This window comes from Charadrius vociferus, unplaced genomic scaffold (assembly GCF_000708025.1).
Source record: "Charadrius vociferus isolate BGI_N301 unplaced genomic scaffold, ASM70802v2 scaffold163, whole genome shotgun sequence".
NCBI classification, from domain to species: Eukaryota; Metazoa; Chordata; class Aves; order Charadriiformes; family Charadriidae; genus Charadrius; species Charadrius vociferus.
The window spans coordinates 15531085-15548933 of NW_009648332.1; the positions used below are offsets into that span (position 1 = coordinate 15531085).

General features: G+C 39.9%; 1 protein-coding gene across 1 annotated transcript in view; it reads right to left on the reverse strand.

Annotated features, from left to right (window-relative positions):
- Positions 1–15005, reverse strand: part of ABCA4 (ATP-binding cassette, sub-family A (ABC1), member 4) — a 74829-nt gene extending 59824 nt beyond the window's left edge. Inside the window, exons 1-5 of the mRNA XM_009884903.1 lie at positions 14940–15005; positions 11031–11124; positions 10386–10527; positions 8352–8491; positions 4343–4470 (exon numbers count right to left, since the gene is read on the reverse strand). Coding sequence (XP_009883205.1) covers positions 4343–4470; positions 8352–8491; positions 10386–10527; positions 11031–11124; positions 14940–15005 — 570 coding nt within the window. The remainder of the gene's footprint in view (positions 1–4342; positions 4471–8351; positions 8492–10385; positions 10528–11030; positions 11125–14939) is intronic.
- Between the last annotated feature and the right edge of the window lie 2844 nt (positions 15006–17849).

Consider the following 17849-nt stretch of genomic DNA (forward strand, 5'->3'; position numbering starts at 1 on the left):
TATCAGCCCCTGCTAAAATTTTCATGAATGGCAGAAGGATGTGATCAGCTGAAGCATCAACTCTTGATCCACCTTCACTTGATGTTATGTTAGATCACCTTGCCTTCAGTCATGTTTGTCCTCTTCTCATTAGTGATTCTTCCTTTCATTGCAAAAGTTCTTGCAAGTCTTCTTCCTTTCTCTCTGTCATCTAAGCACACCTGATGCCATGCCAATCCATCCCTGTAGTTAAGGACAGATAGCTATGGCTTGCCTGAAGGTATTTCCCCAGGACCAACTGATTGTGCCACATCACTCTACCTTTTGTGTTTAGGCTAGTTATATTTTTGCTGCCAGTTGCTCTAAGAGAAAAAAGGCCAGTTCCACTGGTTCTCAAGCCTGATTTCCCTCAGTATTTTATTTCAGTTATGATGATTCCACCCCAATGCTTCCCCACAGCCATTATTCATTGTCACTGTGCACAGGCATACAGCCAGGCCAGGCTTTACAAAGCCATTTCATATTAAACCACACCTATCTACTGATTATCACTTCCAATATAAACATGGAACAGAAAAAAAAATAAAAATATCACCTTTAGTGTTCATCCACTGGGAACAGATTAGTTTATAGTTAACCCACATAAATGCAGAATAACTCCATAGAAATCAGTAGATTTACCTGGTACTTACACTGTTGTAGTGGAATACTCGTGGTAGTCTATGATTCAGTTCTACTTGCTTTTATAATGAACAGAATACATGGCAATATCATAAGAATTATCACTGGAAATTGATCATAAGCTAATGTTCCCATCCTCTGACCATCTCCTTTCACAGTACAACTTGTAAGGGGAAAAAAAGCTCACAATACTGTCATGACTGTAAATGCCCACTATGTTTGAGATGAGCAGACTTTCAGACAAACAAGAACTATGTGCTGACACAGTATCATTAGGCTATATGAATTTAATAAAGTGCATAGAAAAAGAAATCATCAAAACCTGCACAGAATATAACTTGCTTTAGAAAAATAATCTGCTGAGCATTTCAGTCTTTAAGACACTTGGATCAAAACAAACACAGCACACCTATACCAGGTCGGACATAGATGCACATTTATTTCCTGTCTAAGCAAATTAACAAGGCCACCTAAAAGATTCTGAACATTATCTAAATTTTGTATCCACAAATCTATAGTTAGCAGCTGAGACTTGTTTGGTGGTGCCGGTAAAAAGAAATATCTAAAAACCCAGAGGAATGAGAAAAAATTTAATTCAGTTGCTTTGGAGAGCGGATTCAAGCTTGAGGACATATTCATTAAGTGCTTCACATATCAGAAGCTACGAACAAAACTGCAAATGTGGTTGTGGAAAGTCAGCATCCAGAAAAGGAAAGGCAGGGGAAGAGAGATCCACCATGACTGCCCCGAGTTTCAACTTATGGAGCTGCAGTTGACAAAAAAAAAGCACCTGAATTATGCACAGATTGTGTATTGTAATAACGATACAAAAAAGGGATGTGACTTTCTAGTAAAAGTACCTGAGAGGTACTGTCACTATCATTGCTACCGCTGTACCCATATAAAGGCATTTTTAACACAAGTTGGACAGTGTGGAGAGCGGCAGGATGCAAAAGCAGAAATGCAACTGACAGATACAGTCTGGCTTGCAAAAAAACTCTAAACCAAAACACCTCTGCCCTCCCTCAAACTGGAACATTTGATTTGGATATAACTGACGATGTCAGTGAAAGAATTTGCTTACTTGCTCAGTCACTTATGTCCTGGGGACGTGTGTGAAAAGAACACCATTTTTTAACCATATATACCTGATCTGACATGGTCCTCATCATAGAATACCAGGTTGGAAGGGACCTCGAGGATCATCTGGTCCAGCCTTTCTTGGCAAAAGCATGGTCTAGACCACATGGCCCAGCAGCCCACTATCATCCAGTGTAAACTGCAATGAAACTGACCTGCACAGGGAGGCAGCCTGGGAACTTTGTTTTGACTTGTGAAATGAGGAAACTGTGACAGTAACATCATTGAGAAGGATTAAACACAGAAAAAAAAAAAAAAAAAAAAGGTTATTTACAAACTGTAACTGCATTTCAAGAATGTTCATGAACAGACGGGATTAGAAAAACATCAAAACCTCCGCCCTTCCAATTTTTCCGGTAGGGTGGGCTGTTGCCAATCTTTCCTGAACTTCTTATTGTGTTCTAACATGAGTCTCTTATCCTTATCTTAGAATGACTCAAAAAAGCAGGTCCTCAGAGGAAAACTTCAATACATTTTTATTTTTTTTTTAAATCAATGTGTCACTGTTTGGTCAAAGCTGGCAAGATGAAGTTCAAATTATTTTTTCAGCTACTTGGCTGTTTGATCACGTTTAGCTTTCAGCTCTGTGTGTCATTTCCTGCACTCCCAGGCGGCTCAGACCTAGATCTGTAGCCAGCTGTTGGCAACAGTCAGGCTCTTGTAAGCAAGTTGCTTTCAGGCTGATCAGCCCAGTGTCATCAGAGCCAGGGGGAGAGGGTGTACAGTGATAAGCAAGCACAAAGAGGGTAGAGCGGCATGAAGAACTAGAGATGAACTACTACGGTTGAGGCTTAAGACAACCACAGATCTGGGTTGCATGGCTCTGCAACTTCTACCTCAACCAACCCTAAGTCCAAGTAACTTGCTTATCAGGAAGGTCTATAGGAATTAAGCTATTTAGCTCCTATAGGAGATCAAGTGTTCAATTCCTATTGAAAATAATTCTCTTGTGGTCTTTGGAAAATTATGAGGTTAGTTTTTCTGCATCAGTTGCTCTTAGAGGAAGTATTCACAGCACTTTCTTTCCTCATAGCTGTGAATCAGTTCTTGTGAGGTGATTTTGTATCCCTGTGATTACTGCTAACAAGAAAACTTTATGGAGGACAGCAAAAAGTGGTATTTAACACCAGGTCTCCTCCAGCTTCTTCTCTAACAGATGTTCAGGTTTCTTTAATTTCCAGCATAAAGAGAGCTACATCTCTTTCTACATCAGTACAAAAAATACAGCAGAAAGCCACCACGTTCCAGCAGGTTTTAATCATACTTTCAGTGATGGTGTTGAAAACTTCAGTCCTGCATACACTGGCAGGCAGAGTTTTTAACAGTAGATAAATGAATGCCACTGGGGAGCTAATAGAGACACAGCAGCACACGCTTCTCCTGGAGCAGCAGATCTCGGAAAAGAAGAGGTTAGGGACGAAAAGATGAAGAGAAGCCCAGCAGGATATCTGTATATGTTCTTCTTGTCATGAGCAGCAAGGAAGCAAATTTTCACCATCTCAGCTGATACGGAGGTGTGAAAATAAGTAGGATGTATCAATTGACACTGGCTTTGGTATGTTCTTGTGGTATTGCTTCATGACAAAGTGAGGAGAGGGGAAGACTTCCCCTGGCACTAATCAAGAATACAAGAGATAAGTAATCTGGCTGCTCGTTATGCCAGCTGGAATCTGTGGTGCACAAAAGGAACTGCGTGCAAGTTTATTAATGCCCTCCCTCTTTCTGGCCACTCACAGTTCCAGCACTTGTGTTTTATGTGGCAGTGAAAAAGAGGAATTGTGTCTTTTAGCCTCAATTATTCACTTGCTTCCACCCACACACTAAAGCACTGTAGAAATTGTTCCAGAATTCTGATTCAGCAACATTCATTCATTAACACAGCATTCCTTGCAGAGCTTCCAGCCACCAGTACACACAGAGGCAGAGGCAGCCTGGACTTGGTCAAACACAGTCCCCTGCTTAGTTGCTTCAGGAGGGATTTGACCTGCAGTTTTCACTCCGTATTTTCTAAGTAGATCTATTATTCAATCAGAATCTAAGAAAGTGGGTCTGCTTCTCCACTTCCACCTATTCATGTGAGATAATGCCATAAAGCCACCATATTACTCTGCTGACATTGGGGCAGAGAATTTAAATGTTAAATTAAGAACCTCCAATAGTTCTCTGCTGCTATCCATCAGGACTGCTGTCTCAAAAGGATGTCCAGCTGCCTTATGCTTTTGAGTGAAATCTTTCATCATGGGGAGAGATGCATTATTGGCAGTATCATTTCTTGATGCTTATTATTTAGGAGCAGCAACAGCCTCAAACCAAATATCTACATTTAATGCATATTCAAAACGTTCTTTTAAAGACAAACCAAGCATCTCTTTCTCTAGATTCACAAAAAACCCAAAGGGAGATGTTGTACAACCAACCTATAAGGCAGCAGATTTTCTGGAAACAAGGCCCTCACTGAGGGTACTTTGCATATACAACTCAAGAGATTGCATTCCACACAGATAACAGCTTATATTGTTACACTCTGTTTTGTTATACCCACCTGTTCAGGGCGCACTTGAGCATTAATAAGCTGGAAAACAACAATATCTGGGAGACCAGCATCTTCCAGCAAGAAGGAAGTGAGGGTCTCCCCATCTTTCAAAATGTCTAGAATTCGTATTCCTCTTCCTGGATGAAGAAAGGAGTGCACAGATCAGTGAGATACCAAACAAAAGTTAAAGAACTCACATCCTGGCCTAAACCTGTAAAAAGTATGTGCTTTGGCTCATATAGTTAGCAGTGGCTAATGGGGTCCAAAACTATTTTTGAAATTCAAAACCATTTTAATCCTTTGCTGGGGAGTGATCATGAGAAAATGCTGAGTGTTCTGACTCTGCATATCTCATCTCTCAAAGATGTTTCAGACTAGAACATCAGCAATGGAAGTACTAAAAGCATCCCTGATTGCATTTGAAAGTCTCTGCCTTCTTGCTGAGGTAATGCTTTATTTTAAATGTTCAGATTCCAGTGTGCTACTGTTGTTAGTGTCCTTTCTTCTGGGCCTTGTGTAAATAACTTTAGCCAACCCATTAAATTTACACTAATTTATCACTTGCTGCTGATTAATCTTAGCTAGTTAATCCTATTCTATAGTACTGCAAAAATGACCCCTTGAAAATCTTTCATGAGAAAAAAAACTTACATTCCTTGGACAAGCATAAATTGTTTGTATTTTAATAGTCATATTAACAACTATTAAACTAAAAACTGGCAAGTCTTCAGGCAAACCAATGAGGCTACCCACTGTTAAACTAAACACACGTAAGAGGCCACCAAATTTCCCTAATCCTATCTATAACAATATTCAGAATACTGCTGCTGTGAAAGTCAAACAGTGCCATTTTTTTTTTTTAACTTGTTTCTATTACAAATCAGTATCAGGGTGAATTCTGCCTCAGTATGGGCCAAGTGAAAGCTTGGAAAGTGACTGTTCCTCGTGTCCATTGAATACTACAGCCTTTATTAAAGGTAGGTCACATAGCACCAACAGACTTCCGTAAAGAATGCTTGAAAAGTACTAGTTCTTCCAGTCGTTAGAACAGGCAATTGAAACTGACAGGAGCAGCATGTGTCATACCGACATGGGGAATGTAGCTTTAGACATCTCCATATAAACATGTACAAATTTGCTGCTGAGTGTCTCCATTCTGTGAGTTAAATGGCGTCTTATCAGAGCTTGGCAAGTAACTTCCACAATTCCATCTGCAATAAGCATATTCTGTCCTAGGGCTGCAGGACCTGGGCAGAACTCCTCCAATCACTCCTCCATGTATTTATTCAAGCAGTAAACACTGAAAACAATAGTAGGGGCCTGTCCCTCATATTCTCACCAATGCCTTTCCTGGCACCCAAGTGTTGTGGAGGAAAAAAGCACACTAGGAACACATCTCATCAAATGTTTCAGTGCAAGGGGAAAACAGGACAAGGAAGGATGACTGCTTTAAAGAAGTGGGAGAAGGAGCAATCTCAATTCTGACATTTGTTAATTTTTCATTACTCAACTTTGCAGCTATAACTGTCAAGATTTTTACTTACAGGCAAAAGTAGTAAGCTACACACAGAGAGAACGTAAATAGTCAATTCTGCAGTACCTTTTTCTGTATGGAAAAGGGCATCAGTTCACATTTTATTAGTTTAGCTCCAGAACTGACTTTGTTACTTTAAGAAAAAGATTATTGGAATCTCCTGGTTTGTTTTTTTTTCCTCAGCAAAACACATTAAAACCCTCAAAAGATTCTGAAAGAGCGTTAACATTACATTTCACAGGAGTGGGGAGGAATGCACTCTATTTTCCAACTGCTGAGTTAAGTTGAAACGGGATGCAAAGCAATTTCCCAAACCGCAGGGTGTGGTCCCTTAGCAATATGTTGCAAACCCATGGCATGTCATGCTTTTCCTCACCTCTAAATAGGCGGGTTTGGTTTCTATAACTGTGTAAAAACCACAGCTCCGATTATACTCAAGTTCTCGTTGTTTGCATTCTGAGGCATTTTGATTGTCTCACTGTTTTTCACAGAATCACAGAATGACAGGGGTTGGAAGGGACCTCTGGAGTTCATCTAGTCCAATCCCCCTGCCAGAGCACGTTCACCTAGAGCAGGTTGCACAAGATGGTGTCCAGGTGGGTTTTGAATGTCTCCAGAGTGAGATGTTCCACTACCTCTCTGGGCAGCCTGTTCCAGTGCCCTGCCCCCGTCAAAGTAAAGAAGTCCCTCCTCATGTTTAGATAGAACTTCCTATGTTCAAGTTTGTGCCCATTACCTCTTGTCCTATCACTGCGCACCACTGAAAAAAGACTGGTTCCATCTTCCTGGCACCCTCCCTTTAAGTATTTATAGGTATTGATAAGATACCCTGTTAGTCTTCTCTTCTCCAGACTAAAGAGACCCAAGTCCCTCAGCTTTTCCTCATAAGAAAGATGTTCCAGTCCTGTAATCAACTTTGTAGCCCTTTGATGGACCCTCTCCTGTTCCCTGTCCTTGAACTGGGGAGCCCAGAACTGGACAGAGTACTCCAGATGTGGCCTCACCAGGGTAGAGTAGAGAGGGTGGATAACCTCCCTTGACCTGCTGGCCACGCTTTTCTTGATGCACCCCACCCCTGGATGCCATTGGCCTTCTTGGCCACAAGGGCACATTGCTGGCTCATGGTCATCCTGCTGTCCACCAGGACTCCCAGGTCCCTTTCCACGGAGCTGCTCTCCAGCAGGTCAGCCCCTAACCTGCACCGAGGTTATTCCTCCCCAGGTACAGTGCCCTACTCTTGCCTTTGTTGAATTTCATAAGATTTCCCTCTGTCCAACTCTCCAGTCTGTCCAGGTCACACTGAATGGTGGCACAGCCTTTTGGGTGTGTCAGCCACCCCTCCAGGAGGGTCATTGGCTTTCCTCCTGTCCTCAAGCACCTCGCCTGTTCTCCAGGACCTTTCAAAGATGATGAAGAGTGGCTCAGCAATGACTTCCGCCAGCTGCCTCAGCACTCCTGGATGCATCCCATCAGGACCAATGGACTTGTGGATATGCAGTTTACTTAACTGATCTCTAACTTGATCCTCATCAACCAAGAGAAAGTCTTCCTTCCTCCAGACTTTCTCTGTTACTTGCAAAGTCTGGGACTCCTGAGGACAGTGAGATAGTCCCTTTTGTACTTCTAGTTAGAAATCTCTGGTAAGATAGTAGAGCATATGTATCAGATGATTTATACACATCTTATTAAAAATATGTGGAGTATGAATATTTGATTTTAATAAGAATATTATTCCTGTGGCAAAGGACTTGAGAATGGGACAGATTAATTCTCAAAGCCAGTCCATTTTTGTGCCGTTAGTTTTAGGAGTATCTTTTCAAATTCTGTACTTAAAGCCCAAATATTAAATTAAAAATTTATTATTAGTCCATTTCCTATTTTTCCCCAGGATTGTGTTTTGAGTTTGGCAGGTTTTTTTGAGTAAAAATTAATGGAGTCATATAATTTGCAATCCTGTTTATAAGTGTGCAATGCCTTTTCTCTTTAAACCTATCATCAAAACAAGAAGAAAAATGTATCCATATTCACTGTTCCAAAACTATTTCAGCTAACACTTGAAACAACATATCTCTGTGCTCTTCTCTAGGTGATGCTCCTATGTATTCATATGTAGCTTTCCATTCTTCTGCATATTCCGGTGATGCTTTCTTATTGCTTCTCACTCTACTGTAGTAATAATTAATGAAATCTTTTCATCTACGTGTTTTACTTTGGGTGGTGACATATCCACGTTTCTGTGTTTTAAGTTTTGCCTACTGTTATTTAAGAAAGATGGTTGTAGAATGGAACCGATTGCCTCTTCCCTTTCTTTCAAATAAAAGATGTTACAACACTGGACAAGTATTGACTTACCCTCTTTTAACAGTAAGCAGAGTAACAGCCACATGTGAAATACATTATAATGTTGCCAGTCTGCAGAGTAACTACTCGTCAGCTCTCAGTAGGAAAATTCAATAGTCTAGAGGATATAGATAAAACAATTACCTGCAATTCTTTCAGGATTAGTTCTCATTGTTTCCATAAACTGAGTCATAATGTTCAGTTCTTCCCAGATTCTGCCAAGGTCACGGATTTCAGGGGCTTCCAGTAAGAGCTCCTGTGCATCTTTATATACCCTCGCGAGGCTGAAAGAAGAAATAGTGAACCAACAATAATTTAAAACTGATGACGCTTGAGAACCTTTCACATAAAAAAAGCAAAGTTGACTTTCTCTGTGTAACGGATTAGGGGAAAAAAAATTATTTTGTCCTCTGTCTTGAAACTCAAACCTCATTTTTTTTGGTGACAACAGAGTAGTTTCAGTTGGCGTGGGATTCAGATTTGGAAGTCCACAGAAGCTTTAAGAGGGCTACTGGTGTAGGTTGGCCTCATATTTTCTTCATTAGCCATTCTGAACCTGCTGGGGAGACAGGACCTTCCCCAGGCAGCATTCACCTCACAGCTATAGTGCAAATCTTCTCTGGTACTGGCCCAGGCTCAGCTCCAGCAGTTGGATGAGGCACTCTGGGCACATGCAGCCCTGCTCAGCCAGGTTGGTGACATGGAATCACTCAGACACAGAATCCTCCTCCCTCTCCCAGCTCAGTCCCCTCCAACGTAAGGGTGGCGTTTAGGTCCCTTCAAAATGTTTCTTCTAGGACAGGCAGGAAAACAGGAGTGACAAATTGCCACAGGCAGCTGTTCACCAACAGGTTCTGGGTTAGAACATGCAGTTCAAGCAAGGATGCAATCAGGTCCTGTGCTTATAAACAAGCACAAAAAAATTTGTATTAGCAGCAGGGGAGGCCATTACACTTCTTTAACAGTGTTATGTTTTTCCATACATGGAATGGTATATCTCAGTCTTTATGACTTATTTTAGCTTACAGGAAACAGCAAACAGGAAGGACTAAATTCTTTCAGAAAACACAATGTATTTGCTTCCTCTGTGATGCACTGAATTTACTCAGACTCACAAAGGGACAGTTTGCTCTGTAATAAGCAACTTAAAAATGCCAGAACGTATAGAAAACAGAACCCTCTAGCTTCACTGTGTGATTGACTGTACCCCACAAAAAAGCCCAGCTGACTATTTTAAATCCTGTTCACCAGGAGCAAAAGGTCAAATGCTAAGTTAACGCCAAGCTATGGACTTTCACAGAGTGGAGCTTTGATGGCCTTGACATTGTTAGCTCATGAATTTTAATCATTAGATGCTCCAAAGTGGACTATTTGCAAAAGGAGATTTGGAACATTTTTTTATAGCTATTCTAACAGGTTTTTACTCTAAGAGCCTTTGTCTACTATGCTGTCTTTCATGACTCAGCTATAACAAACAATGCAATGAAGCATTCCCTCAGCTCTATTTAACTAACAGTCTGGAAATTGCCCATCCTCCTATTTCATTAATAAGTTTAGGATCTGAAGATTACTATGCTGATTAAAGTCTCACAAGTCTACAGCCAAAACAGGTGCTACCTAGGAAATGGCAGTACAGATTTTCCTTTGCAGCTACTTTGTCAGAGCTCTCATTCAGAGGGGACAACTCAAATGATGAGAAAAGAAAGCTTAGGGGTTTCATACTGTCGTATAAAAAAATGTGTCCCGAGACATTCAGTAAGCAGTAGGCAATAGAAAGGATGGATTTTATTAAGTGAACATGTGTTCCCTGGAGACTAGTACAACCAAACTCTTGAGAAAGGCCCAAACCTACCATCACGAACTCTGTTTCAGCTTTGCTGACCACTGTTGCAATGAAACTGATGTGCTAGAACTGAAAATTTTTGTCATCCAGTATTTACACCCTGGTGTCTTCTTAAACACTCACCTTTCCCTTTTCATTCACATCACAGAACAATTCTTTAAAATATCTCTCAGTGCACTGTGGGACCTTTCTAAACAGGCTGAGGATACTCCATCCTTTCTCCCTACATCATTCATGCCCATGAATGCTCAACAGGTGCCAGGAGAAGGCTATCAGCAGTTGCCTAGCAGGCCTGTATTACTGCAACGCAGTCTCACGCATGTAGCTCTGCTTACATGGAATTGTTATAGTTGGACACAACACCTGGACTCTCTCCATGGGTTGGGCTGTGGAAACAGGGGTTGTTCATGTTACAGAAGATGCCATGTAACCATGGCAGTGTTCCTGCAGATGGCATTGCCTTGTTTGGGAAGTGACCTAGAGTATGGAAACAAAATATAAATGATTAGCTGTCTTTTCTAATGCAGCCTGTGTGAATCTAAAAAGCATGACGGGTTGCGTCACTACAGAAGGAATGCGATGGAAATTCTTTTACTAAGAAAAAAAAAAAGTCACTAATATAAACAATATGGCTATTTCCCACCGAAATAAATTCTGAGCTAACTTTTTTTTTTAAATAAGTAGAGAGGCAGTACTTTCTCAGTAACAAAAATACAGAAATCTACAACTTGATAGAATCTTGAGACCTTGTGTAAGTCCAACCACAAAGCATCTCATAGGAAAACTACAGCTTTTTTATTTTTTCTCCTCATTAGTAATTCTTACAGTATATGGCTGTAAGTAACTAAACTAATGAAGAAGTCTGTTCTTTTGCCACTGGAGAATACTTCTCAGCAAACACGTCCCAGTATCTCTGTCTGAGAACTTCTAGCCATTATCTAGCACAAATCAGAGCATTAAAACATTTTAAACATTCTTACATTCATGTTGGCGATACAGTGGATTAGCTTTCCTCAGCCAGACAAGGGCAAGAAATAAAGAAAGAGGCCATATAAGCTCCACCAGAAAGCGAAGCTGAAAAAAAAAAAAAATCAAAATAAATTTTACAAATGAACCATGTATAGAGTCACTAAGTGACTAGAGGGCTGAGGCCCCTTCTCACAGCAACAATGCTCGGTGCAGCATGTGCAGCAAGGCTATCCCTTGCCTATTTCACCATTTGGAAGGGACATGCAGAAATAGCAAGGATTTCATCAAAGCCCTGTGAAGCATCACCATTAACTCAGTGACTTCTCCACCTCTTCTAAAGAAACATTTAAGCATCCTGACTGAGATAAAAAAGAGGCGATAGGTAGTACTTAACTGTCAGATAGACCAGATATAAGTCTAAATAGTTTTTATATAAAATGGATGACTCTATAACACCACAGGAAAAAAGGATTAGATGCAAGAGGGAAAAAGTGTGTTGGGTTGTTTTGTTTTTTTTTATCCGTGCTTTTGCAATGCTGGGCTCATTACCAGGCTGTCAGTGCACTGTGCTTACCCAAAGGTAAAAGACTTTAGCATAAGCTTACATTCTTTGATCTTTACTTTTGCTTCTTTTTGTCATCATTCATTCCAACATTATTAATTTTCTAATACAGGTAGAAATGTACGCATTAAGATCAAACACCTTATTCAATAACATAGAAGACTCCATCAAAGGCCACTTTATTGCCCAGAAGTTTCAATACACTTAGAACAGTCACCAGCTCCCAGCCATGACAGAAAATCAAGGGCACTGCTTTACCACAGAGCAACATCCTGCCTGGTTTTCAGTCTGTTCCTGCACTCCTGTGTTTCAGTTTGTTTTACTGCCTCTGTGTGTTTTGGCAGAGGTTTGAAACTACAACCCTTTGATCCTGTGACACAGGCTTTTGGGCTCTGAGGACCAGCTATGAGATTTTTGTGTCCAGTCACACTTTTTTTTTTCTCCTCCCTGCAAGAGCCAGGGCAAATTCTTTCCAGAACTGGGGTTGTAGCACATGCACAGGAAAGCCCTCCCTGCCCCCTTTTCCTTTGCTCCTGCCTCCCCGACCAGGCACCAAGTATGCAACAATAATGCACACAGCAACAGAGCCAGAGACAAGATGGGTCACGTGTGCATGTTTTTTTGCGAACTGCCAGCCAGGGCAAAAGATATTCCACAGCATAATTAAGAACAGGTTTTTGGAGCTGCCCTGTTTTTTTCCCTATAACTTTGTCTAATAGCTTTAGTTAAGCACAGCCTATACTTACAGCAAAAGACTAGAAATCTTTTCACCAGGCAACCATTTCCTATTTCACACTTCTACTCTTAAGGCTTTCTTTTTAAAAATAGAACAACAAACCCCCACCATCACCACCTAAGTTATGTATGCCTGATAGTTTTAAAGCGAGACAAAATCTTACCAGCAGCAAAGAGCAGATGACAATTATTAGAGAAGGAAACCTGCCATTGTACAGCTCTTCTCCTTGACAGCTGTTGTTCACAGCTCAGAATACAGTGCTACAGACTCTTTTCATCAGGGGTCCGCAAGGTCTGACTAACACTGTCACCCTCCATTTGATAAGATGTTTGAGACAAGTACTACACACACATAAACTCAGAGGGGTAAGAACTGTGGAGACTCCTCGGTTGTTATCTTTGCTGCAGAGTTAATCTGGGTTATTGCTCAGATGTCGATTCTTACTTCATTCCCAGGAAATAGAAAATCCTCAGATTTTAATTCAGTAATTCCTTTCTGTCTGAGCTAACTAGTTGGGAAGGGATTGAAAGCTAAAGCACAGGGGAAGCTCTCTTTCAAGCTGGCATACAATATGTTGTGTGACAAGGACCAAGTGCTGTTAGCCCTCTGATTCTTTTCCTGTGATCCTTTTCCTGAGGACACACAGGTGTCTCAGAACTCACTAGGAAGGATCAGAAAGCAGCCCATAAGCATGCAGAATCATGAGATAAACAGCCAGAAATCCCAGCAACATGCACAGAGAAATGTAATATCCAGACGGAGCTGTAATGGACCAAGCACAGTGATACAACCTATAAATCTGACAAATTTAAATTGGCTGCGGATCAACTGCTAACTCTGTAATGAAGTCTTTCCTCTTGTGATTAGATTACACTAAATGATGAACTTGAGTAGAAGATTGGATATGCTTCCATTTATGGTACTGCATGATGGTTAGCAAAAGTCAGGCTGACTTTCCCAAAACACATTTTACAGCTATTTTTGACATTATAGATTTTTGGTTTGGCTACGTTGTTTCTCTGTGTGGACAAATAAGCAAGTAGGTTTATATACTTAGAAAAGGCAATTATTTTTACTGACTTAGTTGTAAAATGTTTTCCTCTTCAGAGTGGAGAAAATGTTTCTCTGTTGTGGATTAAATTGCTGTGCTTACAAGCTAGAAGTGATCATCACAGAAGGGGGTCTCTGGCAACACCAGGAAACACTAAGTTAGTATTTTTGAAAATTCTATAGGAAAAAATAAACAAGAAAAAAAGAGAATTCCTGAAACCCAACCAGGCACTTTGAGTTACATACCTGAGCAGATTTGCCCAAATAAAACAGTATTTCATACACTGAAAATACTGAAGAATTGCATAAAGATCCATTTGCTAAAAATTAAAAAAAGTTACTTCCAATTCTTTCAGTATATACACTTGAAGATCAGAAAGACGTGGAATTTCTGTTTGCTTTTTTTTTTTTTTCCTGAACTTGAGAACCAAACTACTACAGCTCCTTGACAATCAGTAACTGAAGTCCAGCTTCAAAAGCGGTTCTTATATTTGGTGTAATGTAGCTCAAGTATGGATTGGTGGCTTTCATACTGCATTAAATCAGGAGCTGGCAATGTTGTATGCATCAAGTCTTGATGGCAATGTAGACTGTGGGAGAAAGCCTGCTGGGAAGCTATGAAAGAAAGGACATTCAATTTGCCTATGAAGAAAATCAGAAAATCCTTTGATCCCGAGAAATTCAGCATGTGAGTAATTCCTAATGACTAAAATCAGGTCAGCATAGGTAAGCATTTCAACTCATCCCATGGCTCAGTTTGATCCTGTTGATCTCCATTATCACAGCAAAATTGTTTGCGTGACTATTACAGCCTCACGGATGCCCTAATGTACTTTTTATTATTTTTAGTTTGAAACAGGTAGTCTAAAGGACCTCAAAAGGACTTCACGTGCCTGGAAACCAGGCAAAGGCCCTTCTTTTGCTGGACAGAAGTAGTTGCGGTACATCTGATTACCAAGACCCTAGTTTGAGGTTTGGTTTGACTCCAAGAAAATTCGGCTAAAAGATAAAAAAGAAAAAAAAAAAGAGCAATGATGAAATAAGGTGGAAAGTAATAAATAAATTTGCTCTAAGACAAAGTATCATAAGATCTAAGAGGATTTGAAAGGATTTAAAATACTTCTCTGATTTTCACTTGGCATTCAGCCATATTAAAATGATAAAATCTATGTGAACTTCAGGGCCCTAACTGGATTCACATTTAAAAGCAGCTGTGTGTGAGAAGCAAATCTAAAATTAGGAATCAAACCTCCCTGAGCTGAACAGTGCCCACGATATTTTCTAATAGGAGATCTTGTTACGTGAAAATACAAAAATATTACTACCCACACCTCTTCTCCTGATACACAATACTATTTGTCAAAGAACCCCCCAATACAAGTATTTTATGTTTACCCTGTAAAGAGCAGCTTTGCAAACTGCACCAGACAAGATCCCAGACAGCAGGCCCATACAAAGATCACATTTGATTCTTTGAGGAATGTGTAATTTTTACATGCTGTTAAGTGTACTGGTCACTTTGTCCAGTGGAGTGCACAGTCCAAAGCTGAAATCCAAAGACTAATACTTTACCTTTTGTCTTTTCCGGAGGATCCAGTTCTTCCAGAGTAGAAGTCTGACTTGCCTAAAGAAACTCATTCTTCTGCACCAACACTTCTGGTTAACCTGTACCGAAGGATGCATTGCCAATTCTCAGCTGACAGCTGAAAGAGACCTCAGAGCAAAATAACAGCTTTCTCCTCTTATTTTAAGATTATGTTATCATAGAGATCTGTTCCTTTCATTGTCTGCACCATTTAATTTTGCACTTGATACACTATCATACATGAAAAATCGCGAGTTTCCTTTGTTTGGAGGCTGTTTCCTGTGACATATTTATCAGCACCAAAAAGCAATAGAGAGAAAAAGCATCTCTTTCAAATGAAAAAAAGTCATTAACATTGAATCCAGCTATTACCTTGGACTTGCAAGTAATGAAAGCAGTTAATTGTTGTGTCATTTGTCAGATTAAATTTGTGCTTTCAAACTATTTTTTCCAAGAATTGATGGATTTACAACTGGACATTAGTTTACATAAAACTGTTTGGTTATTATGATAAAGGTACAATTAGGTTTTCCATTCAGACACTATAAATGTATATTGATTAACACAGCCTGGAATGGATTTTATAAAGGCAAATCCATTTTGTTGCCATTTTATTAGAAAATCGAGGATCACATTTTTATGCTTTTAAATTTGGCAACTCCCAATACATTTTAGTAGTGATACAAGCAAATTTAAACCATTGTAAACTGTTTTCTAGGTTCAGGACTCATTTTAATCACCATGAATTTTTATCTTCAGAAGGAAAAAAAATAACTTGATGTATAAATCTAAACACAGATACAGTGCCCTGCTAAAAAAATAGACAAACCATTTGATTTCGCTACCTGTATCCAATTCCTACTTTATAGCTACCTTATTTAAATGATTGAAAAGTAGTTTCTTTGTGAATGGTTAGTCACTGGAAGAGTGTGGAAAAGGAAATGGAAGTTAGATATTGGAAAGCACTTTCTAATGATAACAATGGTGAAGTAGTAGAACTGATTGCATGGGAGGATTGTGAGGCCTCCATTGGTGGAGGTTACTCAAACCACTATCAAGACTTACACAGGCAAAACTGCTCATGAATTAGATGATTTCTTGAGTCTGTCTTGCCACTATTCTTCTAGAATTTGGTTTCTGGAAAATCTTTAAGTGGAGAAGATTTTGTCTGATTTTAAGTGACGAGGTTTGGAAAAAATGTCAGAATATTTTGGCATAATTGCCAACAAAGCATTAATTAAAAATCAGTAATAATTATTTGACTGTTTCAGAAAATCATCTCAGGTCCACATTTTATGAACTGAAAAGGAATTTAGACCTCAACAAGGGAGGAGGTGGGCAGAGATCTAGCTTTACGCTGATGGGATCTGAAGCCTATTTCAACTCATTATGGAAGGAAACATTTCGGAAGTCTTGACATTGAGACCAAAGAGCTGAATACAAAGGAAGAAGAAATTCTGTATCAAATTGGCTAAATGCTAGTGCTTCCAGAGTTTACCATGGTGTATTTGTGCAAAAAGGTAGCCAGCCGTGTAATAGCAGAGGCCAATTTTACAAGCGTATCAGAACAGTGACATTTCTTTTTCACAGAGCTGACACTAGGAAACCAATCTAGATTGATTATTTGATTACTGAGTGTACTCAGGAGACGGAAAATGTTAAATTTAGACACTAATATTCAAAATTTTTCTCCTTCACTAATTGAAAAGAAACACATCTAGTTCTTATTCAGACATTTACCCAATGCAGGTGACTTCTGAGCAATTAGCTGTTGGAAGGGTTTAGAACCCAGGAATAAAATTGGCTGAGCATCATTAAGAAAAGACAATAGTTTTTGCAGTTCCACTAGTGGCAGCAGGTTCTGCAAGTAAACAGGCTGGTGGCTCATAAGAACATGCTCATGTGGAAAGCTGTATTTGGTTGCAGGGAGCTCCCAGCAGGCACCAACTTGCAGCTGCCATTCACGTGGCATGCCTGCCGTTCCTCAGGAGGTTCCAGCAAGGTCCTCGTCTCAGAATTGCCAACTCTGGCAGTCAGACGGCTTTCTGACACTCCTGAATAACCCAGGTCTCTCCAACCTGCTGTCATTCTGAAGAATGAATCCTGCAGCTGAACAAATGAGGAAGAGCCAGATTTGTTCCAGCTCCTCTCGCCTTCCTCTAAACCCCAGATGGACACTGCAATCTTTCTGCAACAGCTGTGAAAGGAAATTCAAGCCTTCATGTCAAGGCCATAAAATCTGTAGTCTGCCAATGGCCTGGCCTCACCTCTTCCTCTGGACTCTTTACTGAACCATGCATCACTAAGAGTTTCTATCTCCATGAGAGATTCCCTAGTAGTGCACTAGAGTCTTAGCTCATGTTTCTACATCTCTCCCTATGTATAACATACCTGCACCACCCTGTAACTTTCACTGCTATTAGCAAGAAAATTTGTAGTACAAGGCAAGAAATAGGATTAGGATTGCCAGATAAAACGGCTGTTAGCATTTGCTCTGGAAAATCTAGCTGTTTTTCTGAGACTAAAAATGTAAGTTGTAAAGAAGCCAGAAAAAATAAGCTGGGGGAAAAAAAGGACAGTAAGGTTATCCAGATTGTGCATACCATTTAACCTTTAAGGTTTTTTATATTAAATCTTGCTAGTTACATTTGTTGGTAGTGATGGGGAGGGATAGTCCTTATAAGAGGAGTAAGTCAATGACACACAATCCAATTAATATGCACAAAGTGCCGAAGGAATTGCTCTTTAAGAAAGCAACTACTAGACTGATTACTACGATTAAGATCCTGCTAAATGAGTTAGAATTTAAAAGTACTTTCCCTTTTGGCCTAAACCAAACTATTTAAGTTATTGCATTAATACATGAAGTGCAATCAACATATAAAACTTAGAGAGTC